This window comes from Balaenoptera musculus, chromosome 8 (assembly GCF_009873245.2).
Source record: "Balaenoptera musculus isolate JJ_BM4_2016_0621 chromosome 8, mBalMus1.pri.v3, whole genome shotgun sequence".
Classification (NCBI taxonomy): Eukaryota; Metazoa; Chordata; class Mammalia; order Artiodactyla; family Balaenopteridae; genus Balaenoptera; species Balaenoptera musculus.
Window position 1 is genome coordinate 98,146,790 of NC_045792.1, and position 9,877 is coordinate 98,156,666.

At 45.6% G+C, this 9,877-nt stretch overlaps 1 protein-coding gene across 1 annotated transcript; it reads left to right on the forward strand.

The window, feature by feature from the left end:
- Positions 1-6,842: 6,842 nt before the first annotated feature.
- Positions 6,843-7,796, forward strand: LOC118898739 (olfactory receptor 6Q1). The gene has a single exon (XM_036859202.1). It carries the CDS (start codon positions 6,843-6,845, stop codon positions 7,794-7,796), a length of 954 nt encoding a protein of 317 aa, XP_036715097.1.
- Positions 7,797-9,877: the final 2,081 nt, after the last annotated feature.

Below are 9,877 nucleotides of genomic sequence, written 5' to 3' on the forward strand. Positions count from 1 at the left end.
ACCTACGTGGGATATGAGTCCTTTTATGGCCAGTGACAACCCCTGTTTCTTCCCTTTCCAGTTCAGCTGATGGTGGATCTCTGTCCTCTGCCTTTTGTTCAGGGAAGCTGTGATCCTTGAATTTGGGGTCCCTGTTACACAATGAGATCCAATAGCCTGCATTTGCCACCAGTCCCAAGGTTCTGAGCACTTGGGACCTTTGTGTTCTACCCAGAGAAAAAGCAGAGAAGTAGCAGGGACAGGTGAGTGGCTCTTCTGGAGATTTCTGAGCACCTGATTATGGGTTAGTTAGCTTCTGGTTTATACCAACTCTGGAAACTAACAAGCACATATCCTAAGAGCATGCAGAAGGTGGTGAATGGAAAAAGCATCATCAACTAAAGAGATACCAAATCTAGAGTCAGGAGCGCTGACTTCAGTATAACCCAATCCTTTCTTCAGTTTTCCCAATTTGTTATCTCATTTTTTTTTTCTTTCAAAAACTCTCTTACCAAGTCATTGTGGTTTTTAATATCAATCCATTTCTCAAGTGAGGAAACTGAGGCACACAGAATTCAACTGATTTGCTTAAGCTCACATAGAGTAGGGCTGTCAAGGGACGTTTGGGGTTTTAGTTCCCCTTCATCTCTGTCTGCCCCCTCAAGACACTTAAAATAAACCTACAATATAAACAAAATAGATTTTCTTGTTATTCAAGTGCCACTTCAATGCCATCCCCTGGCCCCCCCTGAGATTGCCATCCCCTAGGCTTTCCCTTTATTGAAATTCTGCAGTAATCACTAGACCATCAGTAACGGAAGCAAGATAATAAGAAGGTCTTCCTGGAGTGTACCTTTAAAGTTTTCAGAGCCTGCCTATCTACTATTCACTGATTCACATAATATCCGGGAGACAGGAAGAGCAGGCATTATTCCTATTTAGAGATTAGGAGCTCAGATAGATAGTTTGATCCACCTCGGATCTTTTCCGCTATAGTGGGCTCTCTCTGGCTTGCCTTGGGACTGGGGTCTCTGCTGCACATATGACTGGAGACCCTTCCCATTTCTTTTCTATGCCTCCACTTCCCATTTTTCCATTCATGTAGAGACCGTCCATGAGTGGCTTTGAGGAACAGGTCATGGTACTGAGTATTGAAGCTGCTGGAATAATGAGAGAAGCTCTCAGTTAATTGATCAGGTTTAGTTCTAGGAAAGCCAACCCCCGGGGAGGTGGTACGGTGGAAAGATGGTGGGCTCTGGGGTCAGACTGGGCTGTATTCTCATCTGGACTCTGCCACTTCCTAGTGGTTGAAGCAGGGTTTGTGGGAGCCCCACATGCTAGGTGCCTCTCTCCCCCTCTGCAGCCACCTGGCAACTGGGGAAACTTAGGGCTTGGTGGAGCAGAGTTTGAGAAGAGCTGATATAATACAGTTTTTCAGGAAATTTAAAATTAAATTCAGTAGCTAAGAAAAAGAATTATATGCAAAAATCAATTCAACTTGTTTCTCACCCAAGGCCAGTGAGCGTGGGCTGCTCCAGGCACACATCATTCTTGGGGGCACCTTCGGTCTTGGAGCTGATTGGCAGGAGGGTTGCTTGGACTTCAACATCCAAATTGGATGGCTCTTCTGTAAGTATTGGTGACCTTCCTTTCCTTCCCATTTCCTTCAGACGGATAACTGGATGTGGAAAGAAAATAGCATTCTGGGTCAGCATAATGCTCAGAGCATATATCCAACTATTTTTATTATATCAACATATTCATTGCATGCAGACTTCATCCAGTGACTCTTTTTGGCACTGGCAACACAGTGATGAACAGACAAAGGCACTATCTTCAAGGAGCTTACGTGTGTGTGTGTGTGTGTGTGTGTGTATGATATTATGGACAAACAAATAAATGTCTAACAGATGACAATGAAGCTGTGACCAAAAAATCAAGGCAAGAAGGGGGTCAGAGAGTGACGGGAGTTGTATTTTCAGAGAGGTGGTCAGAAAGGGTCTCTATGTGAAGGAGAATTGAAGGAAGTACAGGAGGAAGTCACCCAGAAAGGCAGAGGGAACAATAAGAGCGAAGGCCCTGAATTTTCACTTAATGCTACGTCCTTCCATTTTTAGAGCAGTCCTGCAAATATACATATTATGCCCTCCATTTGAAGACGAAAAAAAATGAGGCTCAGCAAGAGGAAGAACCTTTCCTAAAATACAGCTAGTACCTGATAGAGCCAGGGTTAAGCCCAGCTCCTCTGATTTTAGAGATGGTGCTGTGAACTCGGGGGGCTGTCTGTGTGCCTGAAAGTGGGGTAACTATTGCTGTCACGACGCAGGGAGCCAGAGCAGAGAGGAGCCAGAGAGCAGGACCCTGGGCTTCAGCTCCTACACCTCCTGTAGCCCCTTCTGCCTGCCTTGTGGTCCCCAGCCACCATTGTCTGCTCACCTTGGTTTGGTGGTTGGTTTCTGAAATCATTGTCTGGGTCTTAGTATGTTCATTTTCCAATGCCTCTCACCTTTGGGGACAAGTCTCCCAGAGGCTGGGTAGAGAGAACTGAAACAGGGAGAAATCTAGCCTCTCCCACCAGGCTTATCACATAGCTGCACCAGCAAGTAGCTGCAGGAACCCAATTTTAATTTCCCTGCATGGACCTCAAACTGTTTTTCCACATTTGTTAGGGAAAATCTAAGCCAAGGGAGCACCATCTTTTGAGGACACTAAACTAGGCCAGGTTCCTGGGTGGCTTCCCCTCCTCATTCAGTGATTGTCCCATAGGACCCTATCCTCTCCCCGCAACCCCACCGTGGCCGTTTGTTTCCTACTTGACACTTGGTTGATAATGTTCTCTTAATCTCGGAGAGGAAGCCAATGCGGTTAACAGGCCTGGGAGTGTCGCTGTGCCCCTGCAGGTCGCCGGAGCCCACCGGGGGACTTCTCCAGCGGGGCCCTGAGCTGCAGAGGAATGAACCTCACAGGCAGGGCTGGCAGCCAGGGTTGCAGGTTTGCCATTTGGTGACATGAAATAACAGAGGCAGGTGGCACAGTGTGTGTGTGTGTGGGAAGCACAGACATCTAGGTCAGATGCGCTGGGGTTTGAATCCCATCTCTCCCATTTACTGTCTGGCTCTTGACAGGTGTGATGGCTCCTGATCTTGGAGGCATGACGGGTTTTCCTTAGGGATCTAGGCTTTTTTGATGGTGTGGTTCTGCCGTCCACTGAAGTCCCCAAATATTCTGAATTTAGTCTGTGACTAGAGAGGGAGAGAACCTGAAGAGAGTGGGAAAGCTCACCTGCTTCTTAAAAATCCCAGCCCACAAGTGAGATGCATCCCAGGCAGGAGGCAAGAGGCTGGAAATGAGCCCCTGGCCCGGCTGCCTCGTAACAGCGCTCCACACTGAGGGGGGGGGGTGTAGGTCTTTGCGGTGTGTGTGTGTGTTCAAAATATCCTACTTCTTTACCCCTCGTCCAGCAGTTGAGTAATAAAAGCTGTTCTTTCAAGGTAACATCTGGATTTGATACAAACCCCCTCAGGTTCTGGCATCCTATCTCTAAGTTATGGATCAGAGAACTGAAATTATCCTAAGGTAACACCTGTCGCAGGTCCCGTGGTGGATGCTGGGGGCACCTGCCCTGTGCCAGGTCCCGTGGTGGATGCTGGGGGCACCTGCTCTCTACCAGGTTGCCCCTCTGGGTACATCTGCTATGGCACCTGCCACAGAGCAGGTGCCCTGTGCATATTTTGGTCTGACCTGCATACAAGTTTGGAGGAATGAGGGAAGGGAAAGTCTTCCTACTGAAGATGAGACTGTCGAACTTGAGTCACAGCTGGAAGGCCAGGTAAGATTTAGCAATAATACTAACAATTCACGGATGAGGCAACCAAGCTAGTGAATTGCAGGGCCAGGGCTTGATTTCAGATCTGTCTGACTCTAAATCTTGTGCTTTTAATGACTATGAAAAAGAATGAACATTTCAGAAAACTTTACCCTGAAACCTGGAAGGCAGGCTTCTACAGCATCTGTGTGCAGTGAGGAAGGGTATCTGGAAAGGGTGAGCACTGTTCCTAGGGTGCTACATGATAAGCCAAATTGCAAAGGGGAGAAACGTGCAGGAACTGTGCTCTGAAGTTTCCTGGAGCCAACAGAAGCATGAAGCCTCTGGGGCTGCAGTGCAATTATTTGTTCAGGAAATCAGTGTTTGTGGACCCCGACTATGGGGATGTTGGAGCCTGGATTTAGGTGTGGTGAAGATACATGCAGGAATCTGAAGACTCTGACCTTGTTTATTTCTGATTTTGTATCTCTACATGCTTTCACTGCCAGCAAATCAGGAAATGTTGACACCCGAGGGAACCTGTTTATTTTTAGGGGAAAGAGCAAGGGTTTTAGACCTTGGCAAACCTGGATTCAAATTCCAGTTCAGGCATTGGTGACCATAGGCAAAACACGATTTGTTTTCCTCCAAAGGGTCAGAGACATTGAATAATTTGTCCAAGGTTACAGAACAAGTATGTAATGGTTTCAGTTATCTACTGCTGTTTAACAAACCACTCCAAAGCTTAGTGGCTTACAGAAATGGCAATCAGTTATTTAGTTCACAAATCTGCAATTTGGGGAAGGCCCAGCAGGGAAGGCTGGTGTCAGCGGGGTCAGCTTGACCAGGGCTGGAGGGTCGATTCCTCTGATGACTCATTCACCTGGCTGGCAGGTTGGTGCTGGCAGTCAGTGGGAGCTCAGCCAGGGCTGAGGACCAGGCACCTTAATTCCTCTCCACCTGGGCCTTTCTGCAGGCTGCTTGGGCTTCCTCATACCATGGTGGCTGGGTTCCAAGAAGCAGGGAGAGGAATCAGTTTCTTAAGGCCTGGAAACTGGCACAGCACCACTTCTGTCTTCTTCTGTCGTCAAGCAGCCACAAAGCTCAGATTCAAGGGGAGTGGCTATTGGCCCCACTTTTTAATGGGAAGAGTGTCAAAGAATTAAAAAATGACCACAGTAATGGGGACATTATATTCTCTCACTTACTCTTTTTTTTTTAACACCTTTATTGGATTATAATTGCTTTACATTGGTGTGTTCACTTACTGTTAAAATTAGATAAGAGTTCATCTTTTTGGACCCCGTTTTTATTATCTGTTTTACAAGATGGAATTATTTAGTGTTTTGCCCATGGTCACATATTTCAAGTTGATATTAGCTTTTGGATTTGAACTCAGTCCTGTGGAATTTATCTCTTGACAGCAATCTCTCTCTTTTTAAAAAAATATTTATTTATTTGTTTGCACTGGGTCTTAGTTGTGGCAGGTGGGCTCCTTAGTTGTGGCATGTGAACTCTTAGTTGCAACATGCATGTGGGATTTAGTTCCCTGACCAGGGATCGAACCTGGGCCCCCTGCACTGGGAGCGCAGAGTCTTATCCACTGCGCCACCAGGGAAGTCCTCTTGACAGCTCTCTTTATCACTCTCCAGGCCTCGTGACCACAGCCATCAACACCTCATGCTGTACTCCCAACCTGGCCTTCCTGCCTCTCGTCCCCTCCTCTCCAGACCTGCTTCAGCACAGCGTACTTGTCTCTTCTCAACATTGCTCCCCTGCTGAGCACTCTTCAAGGCTCTCTGTTGCCCTCAGGCTGACACTCAGCTTTGACCTTCATTAACTTGGTTACTAGCTCTTCATGATGTTGGCCTAGACTGTTCCTCAAGCTCAACGAAAGTCACTTCCCCTCTATGATCTATTCCAGGAGAAGTCAACATCTAAAAATGTCCCCTAGTATGTATGTATGCATGCATGTATTTTTATTGAGGTGTAGTTGATGTACAGTATTATATAAGTTTCGAGTGTACAACATAGTGATTCACAATATAAAGGTTATACTCATTTATAGTTATTATAAAATCTTGGCCATAGTCCCTGTGTTGTACAATATATCCTTGTAGCTTATTTATTTTATATGTAGTAGTTTATACCTCTTAATCCCCTACCCCTAATGTGCCCCTCCCTACTTCTCTCTCCCCATTGGTAACCACTAGTTTGATCTCTATATCAGTGAGTCTATTTCTGTTTTGTTATATTCATTCATTTGTTTTATTTTTAGATTCCACATATAAGTGATATCATACAGCATTTGTCTTTCTCTGTCTGACTTATTTCACTAAGCATAGTACCCTAAGTGTCCATCAACAGGTGAATGATAAGGAAGATGTACACACACACACACACACACACACACACACACACACACACACAACGGAATACTCCTCAGCCATAAAAAAGAATGAAAATTTGCCATTTGCCACAACATGAATGGACTTGGAGGGTATTATTCCCTAGTATTTATTAACCCAATCATGATAAATACTTTAGAGGGATTATCTAATTTAAATTTTCACAACAACTCTGTTAGTTAGGTTCTTTTGTATTTGGAGCCAGGAATGCTTGATCAGGAAGCCAAGCTCTTAACCTTCATGGTACTTGAGGTTTCCAAAATGCATGATGTTCTCTCTGATGTCTGAGATTTTATACTTGTTATGTACTCTCTATTTCTCTATCTTTCATGTCACTAACTTATACTTATTTTTCAGGTTCCAATTTAGACAGCTCTTTCTCCAGGAAGATTTCCCTGATTCCTCAAGACTGGTTGAGTTTCCCCTCTACTGCCTCCCATTAATATCCTGTCTTATTTCTATCTAGCACTTTTCATTTTGTACTGAAATTGTCTGTTTTCTTGTGCCCCTCATGGACTATACATTTTTTTGAGAGTTAAGGATAGTGTCTTGACTTTATTTTCCTCTCCTGAAGTGAAAGATACTTCAGTCCAGCATCTCATAGGTTCTCCTTGAGTTGTCATTATCTATGAGGCTGAGACTACTCACATATGCAGCCATGTGACCAAAACTGGACCCACATAACAGAGTTTGTTATGGTGGGCTTTGCCGAGGTGCATGAAATGCGCTTCCTCTTCTTTACTCTCTTCCTCACCATGTACCTGCTCACCTTGGTGGAGAACTTGGCCATCATCCTGGTGGTGGGTTTGGACCACCGGCTACGTAGACCCATGTATGTCTTCCTGACACACTTGTCCTGCCTTGAAATCTGGTACACTTCAGTCACAGTGCCCAAGATGCTGGCTGGTTTTATTGCGGGAGATGGGGGCAAGAATATCTCCTATGCTGGATGCCTGTCCCAGCTCTTCATCTTTACCTTCCTTGGGGCAACGGAGTGTTTCCTACTGGCCGCCATGGCGTATGACCGCTACGTGGCCATTTGTATGCCTCTCCGGTATGGGGCCTTGGTGTCCTGGGGCAGCTGCATCCGTCTGTCAGCTGCTTGTTGGCTGGTTGGCTTCCTCACCCCCATTTTGCCCATCTACCTCATGTCCCGACTGACATTTTGTGGCCCCAATGTCATTGATCACTTCTTCTGTGATGCTTCACCTCTGCTAGCCTTGTCCTGCTCGGATGTCACTCTGAAGGAGACCGCAGACTTCCTGGTCTCTCTGGCTGTGCTCCTGACCTCCTCCACAGTCATTGCTGTGTCCTATGGCAACATTGTCTGGACGTTGCTGCGTATCCGCTCGGCTGCTGAGCGCCGGAAGGCCTTCTCCACCTGTGCAGCCCACCTGACTGTGGTGAGCCTCTTCTATGGCACTCTTTTCTTTATGTATGTCCGGACCAAAGTGGCCCCTTCCATCAACTTCAACAAGGTGGTTTCTGTCTTCTACTCCATCGTCACTCCAATGCTCAACCCTCTCATCTACAGTCTTCGAAACAAAGAGGTGAAGGGAGCTCTGGGCAGAACCTTTTCCTTCAGGTCTTGGAAAGGTCAGTGAGGAGGCAGGTGGGGATCCAGTGTCCTTGCCTTGGCTTTTTAGAAGGAGGGTGATGAGGACTCTGGAATGGAACAGAGGCCTAGGAGTCAGGAGTTATGGACTATGTATTAGTTAAAGTAAAACGCTAGTCTGCTGTAGCAAGAGAGCCCTAACTATAATGTAGCTTAAAGAATGTAGCTTTCTCTTTCCTGAAGAGTCCAAGGTGAGTGATCCAGGTTGGCGGATGTGCTCAACAGGCATTCAAGGATCCAATTTCCTTGCATCTTTTTTTTTGGAAGCTCCCTGTCTCCAGTCACCACCACATGCTTCTCTTCTTCTTTGCCATCACTTCTCTGCTTTCTTTCCTTCTTTTTTAGCTATCCAATTATTTTCATTTTTATTTTTTAAAAATATTTTATTGGGGTATAGTTGATTTACAAAGCTGTGTTACTTTCAGGTGTACATCAAAGTGAATCTGTTATACATATACATATATCCACTATTTTTTATTTTAAAATTTTATTTATTTATTTTTGGCTGCTTTGGGTCTTTTTTGCCATGCGCGGGCTTTCTCTAGTTGCGGCGAGCGGGGGCTACTCTTCGTTGTGTTGCGCGTGCTTCTCATTGCAGTGGCTTCTCTTGTTGCAGAGCACGGGTTCTAGGCACGGGCTTCTGTAGTTGTGGCACATGGGCTTAGTTGCTCCGCGGCATGTGGGATCTTCCTGGACCAGGGCTCAAACCCGTGTCACCTGCAGTGGCAGGCACATTCTTTATCACTGCACCACCAGGGAAGTCCTCCACTCTTTTTTAGATTCTTTTCCCATATAGGCCATTACAGAGTATTGAGTAGAGTTCCCTGTGCTATACAGCAGGTCCTATTTGTTATCTATTTTATATATAGTAGTGTGTATATGTCAATCCCAATCTTCCAATTTATCCCTCCCCCCTTACCCCTGGTAACCATAAGTTTATTTTCTAAACTGTAACTGTAACAGTTCACAGTTTCTGTAACTGTAAACTCAGTTTCTGTTTCCTTGCATCTTTAGGGTCAACATCCCCTTGGATGTTGGCAAACTAAGGCCTCTGGGCCAAATCCAGCTCAGCACTTATTTATAACAACCTGTGAGCTAAGAATAGTCTTTAAATTTTAAATAGTTGAAAACAACTCAAAAGTAGAATAAAATTTCATAGCACATAAACATTTTATAAAATTAAAAATTTCAGTGTCTGTAAATCAAGTTTTACTAGAACACCGCCACACCATACGTATCGTCTATGGCTGCTTTTGTGCTACAGTGACAGACGTGAGTCGTTGTGACAGAGACCGTTTGCCAGCCCCCAATTTGGGGCCTTCTTATTACTTCCATGATGAACATAGGGTCCCAGTGAACAAGAAGAGTGAGCATAGAGCATGGAGGAGACATAGCCTGTATTTTAAAGTTTCTTCACTAGATATAGCAATCATCATTTCTACTCACCTTTACTGGAGAGAAGTTAGCCACAGGTCACATCTAATTGCAAGGAGGGTAAAAAGAATTGTATGAACCATACTGACTCCATTTTGTCAGCTCCACCTTGGGCCTGCAGTCCTACCCCGTCCCCATTTCTGTGTGACTGAGCTTTAGCCCACTCACAAGGAACGCACCCAAGCCAGGTAAGTTCCCTATTAACATTTACTCTTTTTTTTTTTAATCTATTTATTTATTTATTTATTTAATGGCTGTGTTGGGTCTTCGTTTCTGTGCGAGGGCTTTCTCTAGTTGCGGCAAGTGGGGGCCACTCTTCATCGCGGTGCGCGGGCCTCTCATTATCGCGGCCTCTCTTGTTGCGGAGCACAAGCTCCAGATGCGCAGGCTCAGTAATTGTGGCTCACGGGCCCAGTCGCTCTGCAGCATGTGGGATCTTCCCAGACCAGGGCTCGAACCCGTGTCCCCTGCATTGGCAGGCAGATTCTCAACCACTGCGCCACCAGGGAAGCCAACATTTACCCTTGCCTTCATCTGATATGAAAACTAAAAGAATGCCTTTTGCTGATGCAGATGGTTAATGGCCATGGAAATGTAGGGGAAACTCCTGTTCCTGGTGGTGCAGATGTGCTTCTC